At 29.2% G+C, this 15,112-nt stretch overlaps 1 protein-coding gene across 1 annotated transcript; it reads left to right on the forward strand.

Moving 5' to 3' along the window:
- The first annotated feature begins 10,016 nt into the window (after positions 1 to 10,016).
- Positions 10,017 to 14,989, forward strand: LOC114396566 (probable methyltransferase PMT2). Its single transcript, XM_028358619.1, has 7 exons — positions 10,017 to 10,162; positions 10,907 to 11,558; positions 11,697 to 11,907; positions 12,092 to 12,386; positions 12,703 to 13,074; positions 13,321 to 13,398; positions 14,321 to 14,989. Exons 2-7 carry the CDS (start codon positions 10,914 to 10,916, stop codon positions 14,544 to 14,546), a joined length of 1,827 nt encoding a protein of 608 aa, XP_028214420.1. The 5' UTR covers positions 10,017 to 10,162; positions 10,907 to 10,913; the 3' UTR covers positions 14,547 to 14,989.
- The last annotated feature ends 123 nt before the right edge of the window (positions 14,990 to 15,112 follow it).

Genomic DNA, 15,112 nt, shown 5'->3' on the forward strand with positions numbered 1-15,112 from the left:
CTCAGCAAACATTTAGTTTATTAATCCATATATATACTCTAATAATCTACTTAGTATGTTAAGCGCTAACCTTTTACGGTTTCCGTGTGTCATCCATATTTATTGTTGATCATATAATGATAATCTTTTTCACTTTCCATAATAATCTTTTGCACCTCAGGAAATATTTAGTCTATTAATCCTTATATATACTTTAATAATCTACTTAGTATATTAAGCGCTAACCTTTTACGGTTTCTGTACGTCATTCATATTTATTGTTGATCAGTATAATGATAATATTTTCCATATATTCATGAACAAACAATTATAAAAAAAATGTATGAGAGGTCCTATGACGTCAACACGGAAAATAATATGTTTGTCCCATGGGTCATCCATATTTATTGTTAATCATATAATGATAATATTTTTCACTTCCCATGATAATCTTTTGCACCTCAGCAAACATTTAGTCTATTAATCCATATATATACTCTAATAATCTACTTAGTATATTAAGCGCTAACCTTTTACGGTTACCGTGCGTCATCCATATTTATTGCTGATCAGTATAATGATAATCTTTTCCATATATTCACGAACAAACAATTATAAAAAAAACGTATGAGAGGTCCCATGACATCAACATGGAAAATAATATGTTTGTCCCGTGGGTCATCCATATTTATTACTGATCATATAATAATAATCTTTTTCACTTCCCATGATAATCTTTTGCACCTCAGTAAACATTTAGTCTATTAATCCATATATATACTCTAATAATCTACTTAGTATATTAAGCGCTAACCTTTTACGGTTACCGTGCGTCATCCATATTTATTGCTGATCAGTATAATGATAATCTTTCTCATATATTCACGAACAAACAATTATAAAAGAAAACGTATGAGAGGTCCCATGACGTAAACATGGAAAATAATACGTTTATCTCGTGAGTCATCCATATTTATTGCTAATAATATAATGATAATCTTTTTCACTTCCCATGATAATCTTTTGCACCTCAGCGAACATGTAGTGTATTAATCCACATATATACTCTAGTAATTTACTTAGTATATTAAGCGCTAACCTTTTACGATTTTCGTGTGTTATCCATATCTATTGTTGATCAGTATAATGAATGAAGAGGAACGAAAATGGAAGATGAAGAGGATCCAAATGTGAGCGTATCACGAAAACCCTTCGAGATCACTTCGTTCAGAAACAAATTCAAAATACAAACGTATTTGGAAAATACAAACGTTGGGGAATTGGTGTCACAATTAATGCGTGAAATGGGTCACGTCATTGGTATCGTAGTTGGTGCATCGATAATGGAGCTACAATTAATGCACATGCATTGATAATGGTGTCACAATTAATGCATGAAATGGGTCACATCATTAGTATGGTGTCACAATTAATGCGTGAAATGGGTCACGTCAATGGAGAAGCGTGAAATGCATCAGTATTGGTACTGCATTAATTACGAAGGTAGCACATTAATTTCATTTTTAATTTTAAAAAATGAATTAAAAAAAGCTTATAAACAAAAAAAATGTCACGTAAGCCGGTATTGATGTTGACATTTTTGGGCAGAAAAATGGGTTAACCACATAACTGAAGCATGTTTGGTACCATTTCAAAATGTATAAATTATTTTACGGTATTAGTGTGTGAGTTATTTTTTTTCATACTATAACTTACTTTATCTTATCTATTGTCTTTACTATTTTTTTTCTAAATCTCTATACTCATGCATTTGAAAATTATTATTATTTTCATATCCTAATAGAATATTTAAAATTGATTGTTAAGTACTTATTAATTTAAAATGAAAATTAACAAAAATACGAATAAAAAATATGCTTATTAATTAAACGTTAATAAATTGACAATGATTATGACAAAAGCAAATACATAATTGAAGCTGGTTTTAATAGTATGTTAAAATTGATACTGTAATACTTAAGATTGATTGTTAAGTACCTACTAAGTAGGAAGAAGTCAACGTGTAAATTATGATTATTATTTCCATATCGTAATCGAATATGCTTGTTAATTTGAAAATTATGATTATTTCCGTATCCAAACAGAATATTTATTTAAAATTGATTGTTAAGTACCTAATAATTTGAAACGAAAACTAACAAAAATACGAATACGAATAAAATATGCTCATTAATTAAACGTTAATAAATTGACAATGATTATGGCAAAAAAAAATACAAAATTGAAGTTGGTTTTAATAATAGGTTAAAATTGATATTGTAATTTTTAAAATTGATTGTTAAGTACCTACTAATTAGGAATAAGTCAACGTCTAAATGATGATTATTTCCATATCCTAACTGAATATGTTTTTAAATAGTTTGAACTGAAGCGTGCTCATTACTTTAGCAAAGTCTTTTCAATTGTTAAGTACCTACTATTTTAATGATGATTGACATTAAATTATATTATTTATTTATTTATTTATTTTTCGTTTGAAACATTAATCTTATGTTAACATTAATCTTATTTTTTTAACTAATATAATTAAAATATCTAACTCTTCAATAAAAATTTGAAATATCTCTCTTTGATTCAAGTATGAAACTTATTTTTGATAAAAAAAAAATTAACTACAGTTAAAGATTTTTTTATTTTTTCAAAATGTATAAATTATTTCACTATTAGTGTGAGTTATTTACTTTTTTTAATACTATAACTTACTTTATCATGTCCATTGTCTTTACTATCTTTATTTTGAAATCTCTATACTCATGCATTGAAAGAATAGTGCATGTCACGATTTTCCTAATATTGACATTAAATTAATCTATGCATATTATCGTTTTTATCATGTTTTTATTATGATATACTGATTTAATTTGAAATGAAAATTAACAAAAATAAGAAAAAATATGTTTATTAATTAAACATTAATAAATTGACAATGATTACAGTAAAAACAAATATAAAATTGAAGTTGGTTTTAATAATATGTTAAAGTTGAAAGTATAATTTTTTAAAATTGATTGTTAAGTACCTACTAAGTAGGAATAAGTAAACATCTAAATTATGATTATTTCCATATCATACAAAATACTAAAAAATTGAAGTGAAAGCTCAACAAAATCCAAACAGCCCAAAAAACATTCATTCAAGGGAAACTGAAGCAAATTAAACGCAAAAGATAAAAAAATAATAAATGTTGATTGACATTGACGAATTTGATTTATTTTGATGATGAATAAAGGAGAAAGAGAAAAGAAAAATAGGTTTGATGAAGGCTTATGATTAAAATGATAAGAACAACTGACACATAATAATATAATATATTTATTAATTATTTATTTATTATTCGTTTGAAACATTAATCTTATGTTAACATTTAAATTTTAAAATAATTAATTTATTATAATGATGACTAAAAGCACCATGATAGAAAAGCGTATTGGAAAGGCAAGTCTTGGGAATAGAAAAACACATTGGAAAGGCAAAGAAAAATGCATTGAAAAGGCAAGTCTTGGGAACAGACAAACGCATTGGAAAGGTAAATGTCTTAGGAACATAATACAAATGATTAATTGTTACATATTTACATTTACAATGGAAATAAATGAATAAACACAATAAGTATTAAATGCGCAATAAAATTAAAATTAATAAAAATCATTAATATTGATTAATTAATAAAAATAATAAATGGAGGCTGACACCGACGTTTTTGGGCGGGAATGAAGGCTCTTGACATTGCCAAGCGTAAGCATGGACTCGTCCACGTTAGCAACGTCAGCATTGTGAGCAAAGAAAACAAAGCTTTCTCCTCCAAAGAAAACGAAGAATGGTGAAGAATGTTCAAGAACACCAAAAAGGTCAACATGGTTCAGGAACAACAAAAAATTAAATCTTTTTCACTGCGAGAACTAACAAAATAAAACAAAGACATAACAAAAGAAACACCAAATGCAAAGGAAGAACAATATTCAACCACAATCAAATAAGGCTGAGAAAAAAAATTAATATTTTGTACCGTCAAAACCCAAAAATCAAAGCTTTTTGGAGAAAAAAAATTGTAGCTTTAGAAGAAATAATAAACATGCAGTTAAAAAACAAAAAACAAAAAAAATGCATACAAATGCAAATATAAAGGTAAAAAAAGAAAACATAGAATAAGACGGGGTGGGAAAACGAAGCACATCAAAACCACATCAAGAGGGATAAAGGCAAAAATCGAAGCTTTTTGAGATAAAGCAAAAAAACGAACTTGTGTTCATGGAGTTTGGAGATAAAAATCAAAGTTTTTTGAGATAAAAATGAAGCTTTAGAAGAAACAATGAACATGCAGTGAAAAAACAAAAACCGGAAAAAAAAACGCATACAAAATCAAAGCTTTTTGGAGAAATGAAATACATCACAAACATGTCCTCCAAATGTCGGACACTATTTGTTTTCTTCGTTGTTGCAGTCGGTCACAAAGATACCCAATGCTATAGATATGAACCCAAAATGCAAGAAAACCAAGAGAAAACAACATCGAAGAAGGCTCAGGAACACACAAAAATTTAAGCTTTGATAGAGAAAGCAAGCACCCAAACCTGTATTCATGGAGTTTGAAGATAAAAATCAAAGCTTTTGTCTTGCAAAGGAAGAACAATACTCAACCACAGTCAAATAAGGCTGAGGAACACGAAAAAAATTCAATCTTTTGTACCAACAGAACCCAAAAATCAAATATATCACAATGAACACGTTGGAGAAGGCTTAGGAACACAAAATAAAGGCTTAACACAAAAAAAATCAAATCCAAATCAAATAGTATTTGTACGTAACAAAAAGGGGAGGGAAAAGCACTGAAAAAACAAAAAAAAATGTTTCAATCATCAATCATACAAATCATACACAATAGATGTAAAAAAACATAGAAGACGGGAAGTGAAATGAAAACTTACTAAGGATTATTATGCGTATGCAATTACGGTGGGAAATGAAAATAAAAAAATGGAGAGAATGAACAGAAGAGAAAACAAGAAGATACCAATTGGGATGAGAGAACTGAGGGAGAACGGGAAAAAAGAATGGAAAAATGGTCACTACGGGAATGAAAATGCAAATATATCAGGAAAGAAGAAATGCAATAAATAAATAAAAAGGACAAGAACAATTAAATAATTAAAAATAGGAAATATGGAGAAGCATGAAATGGAAGTGCAGAAGCAAAGTCCATTGGTAAATGTAAATATAAAAAAGTGCATCAATAAGCACATTAATTATGTTTTTTTTAAACTACATTGATAATTGTGCGGCATTTAATTACAAATGAATAAAAGGACAAACGTCTTGTCATGTGGTCATAATTGTTGTTGGTTTTCGAAAAGCATTGGTAATCCAAAAGCATTGGTATTCAAAAACATGAGTATTGGAAACGCATCAGTCTTCGAAACATTTAATTTATTAGTTATTTGAAACGCATCATTTTATTTATTTGAAACACATCATTTCGTTTATTGGAAACACGTCATTTAATAAAGCACTGTAATACGAATTGATATTTTTAGGCGAGAATTGCAATGAACCACAACTTGACACTTAGGCCATCTAGGACCTTGTTTGTATAATGATAGATGATAACAAGAGAAAGGTAATTGTGTATTTTTTAACAAGTAATCTAAGACTCTTCTTACATCATACATAGGAAAACCATTCAAAAATAAAAACTCACCATACGTTCTCTCTTCTTTCTATCTGTTAGTTCTTAACAAAATCATTATTTTATTTTATCTACCAACTTTTAGCATATTTAAATTTAAAAATAAAATCCATTTTTGTTTCTTTCTGTCAACTATTAACATATTTAAATCTAAAAGAAAATTTTATTTTTTTATTTCTATTTGCCAACTATTAGCACATTAAAAACAAAATTCTTTTTGTTTCTAATCAATAAATCAAATATCTTCATACAGGAAAAAAGGATGTATATATATATATATATATATATAATATCACATATTATTAACTTTTATCACATTAATCAAAATTTTGGTATAATCCTATAAATTATATGCTACAATATATCTCCATATATTGTAATCATATGATATAATAACAATCATAAAAATAGATCACTGATCAGAATTGACACATATTAGTATATGTGATATTTCACAAAGCAGTACCAACTATGAATTATAGATCAATTTAAATATCTCCCTAAATATTTAATAAATATTCACGTAAAAAATGAGATATTAATTTTAGAAAATCTAAACATCTAAACAAATATATCATAGTATATACATTTACGATTTTGATCTCAAGAAACAATTCTGCAACCATTGTGGTACAATTTAATAAAACAATTTTTTTATTATTCACAATAAAGTCAATGAAAAGATTTTATAACAAAAAAAAAAAACACACATGGTACTTTATTTTTGGATAAGACTTTCTTCCCAAAAATAAAAGATATTACATATCTACTAATCTAATGTAATGACTTGGCATGTTTCAGATTCAATAAAATACATAATTTTCACAAAAATTGCAATATATTTGATGACACCGAACAAAAAACATATTCACTTTTAGAAGAAAAACATATTTCACAATATAATTTTAAACACTAAGCACTCATGGCTCTTATACCAATTGAAGGAAAAATGTGTTCAAAAACACAATGAAATAAAAAAAATCTATTTTGCATCTAAATTATATTGAATGGACGACATATTAAATGTGTAGCCATTGATGAACTCTTGAAGCATAAAAAATTTCTTTGACAATGTGAAGATTTCACGTGTATCCACACTAAGAGACTAATCTCTATTCAACTTTGACATGTGAAACAATAATTGATGTTGTGAGAGAGAATGAGAAGAAAAGTGATCACCAATATCTTCAATGTGCAACTTAGGTTGTATTTATAGCATGCCAAAGATAGCACATTTATGATAAAGTTGAAACAATTATCTTATCTTTTAAGCCATTTTAAAATATTGTTTCGTGCTATTCTCTTGTTGCTAACCATTTAGCAATTTGAAATTAGAAATAATATTTGACGAAGTCTAACTTGTATGTAACGACTTTTCAAACCAAATTTCGAACATGAAATCCTCCAGATTGTTTCTTTTCTTTCATCAAATGTTTCAAATTATTTATATTTTCAATGTTAGCAAAAAATATAATAATATTCCACATAGGAAATTAATTAATTATTTGATCATATTAAATTCTCTAATTTAATTTATCATCAAATATTAAAATAATTTCCTTGACAAAGATTAGAACACTTGTTTGTGTGTGATTTCGTAGGTTCAATACTAAGCCGATAATATATTAATTAAGAAAGACATCTAACAATACTCCTTAACATTGGGATATAGCATGAAGTAGTGTTTTACTTTCAATGACCATTAAAAATATAGTATAATAATTTCTTCATCTTTACATCTCTAGGTTAACTCTAGAGTACGGTATTATTGTCAAACTCTTCTTGGAGTTAACTTATAATGACAAACTCATTTCTTCTTCCATTTAATTTTCCTGACCAAGATATAATTTTATTCATAGAGCTTAAACTCATTAAGAGTTGATGAATTCCTTCCTGATTAATCATTAATTCTACATGTATTTAATCATTAATTCTTGATATCCATTCAACAAGTGCTTTAAAACATTAGGTGTTCGGAATCAATTTATGGTAAATTTAACCATTAGGTCAAAGAAAACTATTAAACCTTTTATTGAAAATTTTCTATTAACAATTTATGTTAAATTTAACCATTAGAAAATTTCAATTGAGTCAATTCAATGATGATATCCACATATACATCATCTATATATACATTTTAACAAATGAAATCTATTAATTTTTATCCAATAAAGACCAATACATATGTATTGATCTATTCAAATTATTAGTATCCTATTCAAAATAATCATACGATAAAAAAACAAATCTCTATCAAAGTAACAAATCTCTAATTTCAATCAAGGACTTGTTAAATTAACAACTTAATAAATAAATAAATATGATGATAAAATAAAGAATAATTTTTTTTACTAAAATTGATAACATAATAGATTGGATCTTGAACATACATATTTATCCCCAACATTAACATCTTCCTAAAGCAAATTACAACAAATTCAGGGATAACATTGAAAAAATAAACATTATAAGCTAAAGATAATTTTGATCATGTCATTGTAAGAATGCCTTACAAGTTATAACCTTTCAATCTTTCTTAATGATGAACATTTGAATATATATGATAAATACTCTTTTAAATAGGCTTAACTATAATAAGCAAAATGTTCATCTAAATAAATTCAATTTTTTTAATTCAAACAGATAAATACAAAATCGTTAATTCAAACAATTAAAATTAAAATTAAATTAAATTCACCCAAGTCCAAATGGTATGTTTAATAAATAATAATTTAAAATGTTTAATTTTTAAAAATGGTTTTATAAAATTAATTGAAATAATTATTTCATCAAACAAATTATCCTAAAGCGCATGAATTTAAATAAATTTTCAACTACACACAATTGTATTAGAATAACTGCATATTTTTTTCAAATGAAAAATATAATATCATTGACAATGAAAAGGAAGAGAAGAACTGCAAAATTAAATTAATTTCTATTTTGATCGTTTGACTAAAATAGAAAGTTTTGATAAACAAACTTATCACATTAATTTTTATATAAATCTTTTAAAGCACTATTTAAAATAGTATTTGAACTTATAATTTTGCTTACTTTTTATTCTAATTTTTTTTATTTACTATCTCTTTTGTTATTAAATTATTACATAATTTATACTATTTTTTTTACTGAAATATTTGATAACAAAGAATTATAGGAGTGTGAATTTAATTAAGAAAACTAAAAATATAATGAACTAAGTCTAAAAGTATAATTTTTTCTATAAAATAAAAAAAATTCATTTATCTCATTTTACATCCATCAATTTATTTAATAAATTAACTCTAACTGATTTCAAATTTCGACTCAAAATTAATATTTTATTTTTCATCTAACTCTTCGAATATCAATTAACTTATTATCTATTTATTTCCTATTATTTAACTAGCACATGCATGACTTGTATTTTAAGATATCCTAAACAGGCTAAACTTAACATGTACCAATCTCATCCAGGGAATAAACAGAAGGGGCGTGCGTACACGATCTACTTTATTGTCGAGTCCAAATCCAATTTATTTACTAATCATTGTTCACGGTAAAACTTGAAAAATAAAATAAAGAACAATACACTCTCAGATTTCCCAGCTGAATACATACATTGGTAGCTTTTTCTTTTTCATTTTTCCACTTTTCTTTATTTATTTTTTTCCTTGAGACCACATGTATTAGTTTGGAAAAATATATATTTTTTTTGATTATGAAAAAATAATTTTATTCATGGTGATAAGACTATTATAATAATTTTCCACCACAATACATACATTGGTAGCTTTTTCTTTTCCATTTTTCCACTTTTCTTTCTTTATTTTCTTAAGACCACATGTATTATTTTGGAAAAATAATCTTATCCATGCTATAAGATTATTATAAATAATATTATAAATAAGAACACATAAATTAATTAATACAAAATTATTTTAATTTAATAAGAATTTAGAATTTTTTATTCATAAAAATAAAAATCAATTATCAAAAGCTTATAATAACTCGTATCTTAACCAATTAAATTAGATTCTTTTAATAATCATATTCTCAAGTTTAAGTTCTAATTAAATATGTAATAATGTTTAATAAGAGAACTTTATCCATAGATAAGAGTCCTATATATCTTGAATACAATTGTTTCGGGTAACTCTTTAAAAAGAAGACAATTTTTCTCAAAAAATTTAGCACAACATCATATTAATGTGAAATCAAAATAGAAATTACTAATAATTAAACTAAAACAAACTAACCAGAATTTTTCCTCGTATTCCATATTTCAGAAAGTAGTATATATGCTTTATATCATCATTGCTAGCTAGCTGGTAAATTTTATTGACTCTCTCTCTCTCTATTCTCAGTGTAGCATACATCATTGTTTGGTGCTCAGAAAATAAAAAAACATTTGTCAACTTTTTTTTCTCTTTCTTTAACTCCTCTCTTTTGGGGAATCCCCGATCTCCAAACCAGTGTTCACCCAACCTTCATATGGTCCGTAAGAGATCTCAACTTTCGACCCATCTTCTAAATTTTTTTCCTTTCTTCTTATTTTTCTTGTCTATGTCTTTTTGAATTCTCTTCCTTTCTTCTTGGAATCCAAGGTTGAGTCTTTTATGCTTCACTACTTAGCTGAAGTTGTTTTTCTTTACTTAGCTTTTGTAGGTATTCGTTTATAGCTCTTAATTTGGTCTTTTGTGGAACTTGGGTGTTTTCTACATAAGTAACTAGTTAAAGTTCGTGTTCCTTTCACCTACTGGGTTATTTAAGATGTCTTTATGTTTTCCTAACGTTTGTGTTGTTTTGGATAGTGTGTAAATGCTTATGTTTTCCTTGTTGGAGAGCCTAAAGAAATAAGTTAAACTTATGGAGCTTAAGCTTGACACTGGAGCAGATCTGAAGCTTGTTTCACAACTATCTTTTTCTTTTCTTTGATAACTCTTGTTGTATGTTACTGACTAATTAATGGTGCTTGAAAGTAAATTGACCTGATTTTTGTCAATTATGGAAATTGGAAAGCTTTTTACTTTCAATGTTAATTAAGTTGTGACTGATGATTTGGTGTGATCATGAGTTGGATAATTCCTTTATGTGTATCATAGAGTAGCAAGTTTTCGGTTTTCTTCATTATAAGCAAGTATGTTGCTTTGCCATGAGTTTTTTATGCTTGATCTTGATTGGATGTTGTGGACTACAGCCTTGGTAATGTAGTTCTGAATAAGAATTGTCCGTTTTCAGGTTCTAAATGGCAAAACCAAGTTCAGCTGATGGTAGGACTAGAAGTTCTGTGCAGATCTTTATAGTAGTTGGTCTATGCTGTTTCTTCTATATATTAGGCGCATGGCAGAGAAGTGGTTTCGGAAAGGGAGATAGCATAGCATTGGAGATTACTAAGACTAAAGCAGAATGTAATATAGTTCCAAATTTAAGTTTTGATTCCCACCATGGTGGAGAAGTTAGCGAAATTGATGAAGCTGATTCAAAGCCTAAGGTATTTGAACCATGTGCTGCTCGCTATACCGATTACACTCCCTGTCAAGATCAAAAGCGTGCCATGACCTTTCCTAGAGAAAACATGGTCTATAGAGAGAGACACTGTCCCCCAGAGGAAGAGAAGTTACGCTGTATGATCCCTGCACCCAAGGGGTATGTAACACCATTTCCATGGCCGAAGAGCCGTGATTATGTTCCATATGCTAATGCTCCCTACAAGAGCCTTACAGTTGAGAAGGCTATTCAGAATTGGATACAATACGAGGGAAATGTGTTCAAATTCCCTGGTGGCGGAACCCAATTTCCTCAAGGTGCTGATAAATATATTGATCAAATTGCATCTGTGATACCTATAACTAATGGAACAGTGAGGACAGCACTTGACACTGGTTGTGGGGTATGTTTGTCATCTTTAATTCCAAATGAATTTTGTCAAATCTCCTTTCCCGTTCTTGTATATGCTCTCTGATCGTTAGCTTCATGCTTGCTTCATTAGTTTTTAGCAATATATTCTCATGTCAGGTTGTTTTCTCAGGTTGCCAGTTGGGGTGCATATCTTTGGAGCAGAAATGTTGTTGCCATGTCATTTGCACCAAGGGACAATCATGAAGCACAAGTACAGTTTGCTCTTGAAAGGGGTGTCCCTGCTATTATTGGTGTTTTGGGGTCCATAAAGTTGCCTTATCCTTCTAGAGCCTTTGATATGGCTCATTGTTCTCGCTGTTTGATTCCTTGGGGAGCAAATAGTAAGAACTTCACATTCAACACTAGCTTCTAATCTATGATCTACTTGTAAATAATTAGAAAGCCCTGTTTTCCTATTCGGTCTTGTTTCTCCTGCGTCTATTTGATAATTATTGATGTCTACTTGTTTTGTTTTATTTGTGATAGCAACTGTTTAAAATTGCATTTTGGGTTGTTCATTTGCAGATGGAATTTATATGATGGAAGTTGATCGAGTTCTAAGGCCTGGTGGTTATTGGGTGCTTTCGGGTCCTCCAATCAATTGGAAGGCTAACTACAAATCCTGGCTGAGACCTAAGGAAGAACTTGAGGAAGAGCAAAGAAAGATTGAAGAGATTGCTAAGCAACTTTGCTGGGAGAAGAGGTCGGAGAAGGCTGAAATGGCCATTTGGCAAAAGGTTGTAGACTCTGAATCATGTCGAAGGAGACAAGATGATTCTAGTGTAGAATTTTGCCAGTCCTCGGATGCCGATGATGTCTGGTATGTAAGCCCCCTTATTAGTTATATAATTCTACATTTTAATGGTTTATTATTGATATTGCCTTTATTTGTTTCTACTAGTCATGAAAACAAACATATCTGTATATTTTTGTATAATTGTATACATGAAAACTAAAGTGGTGGGATAAAGAGCTGATATTGTCTAGTTAATATTAACCTATTGTTTACACATTTGTTACAAAATTTTGTTATTGTCTGTCTTAATTTTGAAAATCCTATAAATATGAGCAACGCTTAACTTTGTTCAGAAATAAGTGGTGTACTTAGTTGGAATGGCTTTGTTCTGTGGTTATAGGTATAAGAAAATGGAGACCTGCATTACTCCCACTCCTAAAGTTACTGGTGGGAATCTTAAACCATTTCCAAGCAGGCTATATGCCATTCCTCCCAGAATTGCTAGTGGCTCAGTTCCAGGAGTTTCCTCTGAGACATATCAGGATGATAACAAAAAGTGGAAAAAACACGTAAATGCTTACAAGAAAACTAATAGACTGTTGGACTCGGGAAGGTATCGCAACATTATGGATATGAATTCTGGATTGGGTAGTTTTGCTGCAGCTATTCATTCTTCAAATCTATGGGTCATGAATGTTGTGCCTACTATAGCTGAGATGAATACACTGGGTGTGATATATGAGCGAGGACTGATTGGCATCTATCATGATTGGTATGGTTTCATAACTTCTTGATCCTATTTTCTTCAAGTCAGCCCTTAATCTAAAGTATTGAAATGCAATTTATAACTAAACAAATCATATACTATTATTTAATAATTTCTCAATTACCTCTTACAGTGTGAAGTTCTGCCAATTGATTAAATTGTGCTTTTCTGTTTTCGATTGTGACTGATCATAGTCTGTAAATTTTATAGCCAGTTTGTCACCAATTTTTCCTTTCATCCTTTTTCATCCAGGTGTGAAGCCTTTTCAACATATCCAAGGACTTATGACCTCATTCATGCCCATGGAGTCTTTAGTCTGTACAAGGATAAGTATGTTTTCTTTGTCACTATTCAACAATTTGTCTTCTTAACATTTGAAACTGAAGTCACTTCTTAATCCTTATTTATGACCTGATTGGCTTGTGATTATAGTTTAGATGATATGACCTCAAAAATTGGTAATAGGCTTAAACAACTTCACTTAGTGTTGCAATGGAGCAGTAACCTTGTGTTAACCTTATGGTTTAAATCACTTTGACCTGTGATTGATTGTGTCTATTTTTTTGGAGGGCAGCACTCTGGTGCTTTGTATCTATCTCTAGTACCACTGGTACTAGTTTTTCTATTATTAATAATATATATATCTTTTGCCTTCCAAAAAAAAAAAAAAACCAGTATGTGAAACTAGATTATATATTGTGATTACACTGTTTCTAAGTTCTGCACAACTTGTTTGACATTTTATGATGCTGTGGGGAATCAGGTGGTGATAACATATGATCTTATAGTGAGAGTTCTATAACTGTGTTTGTTTAATTCAGAAGTCAATTTGATACCTGAAAAATGGGTTATTGGATGTCTTAAATAGGTCTCATGAAGAGCTAAAGTTATCAGCATGGTATGGTATGGTTGTTAGATAACCATGTTCCTTAAACATGCTGTCAAGGGGTTCAAGTCTTGGGTCTGTACATAGAATAACATTTATTGAGAAAGATCAACCCCTTAAATAAATCTTAGTACCTTGAAGGAGTAATATTTGACTCTCAGGCTTGGAGATTCCTCATGTTCACCTAAAAAAATCACGAGCTAATGTTGACTAGATCCTGTAATTGGAGATTATAATTTATAACATATTTGCATTTAGCATACCATTAGCAGAAACACTTGTTATTTAGTTGAGTTTACTTTCATAGCAACTGTATGGTCATTTCCTGTGCCTCAACTCAAGCATGTGTATGAAAATTAAATGCAGATGCAATGCAGAAGATATTCTTCTGGAGATGGACCGGATTTTGCGACCGGAAGGTGCTGTCATATTCCGCGATGAAGTTGATGTGCTAATTAAGGTAAAGAAAAGAGTTGGAGGAATGAGATGGGACACTAAAATGGTTGACCATGAGGATGGTCCTCTTGTTCCTGAGAAGGTGCTGGTTGCTGTCAAGCAGTATTGGGTTACTAATTCCACATCAACTCAATAATCAACTAAATCAAAGTTGAAGAACTGGCTTGGCTTTTGGCTGCCAAGTACATTTCTCTATACGATCTTCACAGAATTTCACATGGTATTTTGGCTCAATTAGTCATTGCAATTTGCAACCGTGGCACAAAGGGGTTTGGTTAAAGGAGTTTTGCACAATTGTCACTTACCTAAGGTTTCCTATGTTAATTTATTGATGAAGAAAGCTACAAAGCTATTATGCTTAAGGTTTATGCCTCTTGGCATTTTTTGGTCTAACTTAGTTATCTTGTACAATGTTACATTCAAAAGCAAACCCTGTCTCTCTATCTCTTCCCTTTTTTTTTTAGTTATATTCCTTATTTAAAAGGTTTAATTTGTACCAAAAAAAAAATCTTTTTATTTTTTAATTGAGTTGTAGCCTCTATTGGCCCAATATATTTAGGATACCTTTTCACTTTGCAACTAGCACATTGTTATTAAAAGAATTGTGGTTAGAATTAATTTGGCCACATATTTTATTTAACGTTTATCGGCTCAAGATTAATTATATTGTAATTATGTTAAATACTTGAAGGAAAAGTTTTA

This window comes from Glycine soja, chromosome 18 (genome assembly GCF_004193775.1).
Source record: "Glycine soja cultivar W05 chromosome 18, ASM419377v2, whole genome shotgun sequence".
Taxonomy (NCBI): domain Eukaryota; kingdom Viridiplantae; phylum Streptophyta; class Magnoliopsida; order Fabales; family Fabaceae; genus Glycine; species Glycine soja.

Excerpts from the sequence above, each read along its gene's own strand:
- LOC114396566 (XM_028358619.1), top strand. The coding sequence starts at position 10,914 with ATGGCAAAACCAAGTTCAGCTGATGGTAGGACTAGAAGTTCTGTGCAG. Across the intron at positions 11,559-11,696 it reads CACTTGACACTGGTTGTGGG|GTTGCCAGTTGGGGTGCATA; the intron begins GTATGTTTGTCA and ends TTGTTTTCTCAG. Across the intron at positions 13,399-14,320 it reads TTTAGTCTGTACAAGGATAA|ATGCAATGCAGAAGATATTC; the intron begins GTATGTTTTCTT and ends AATTAAATGCAG.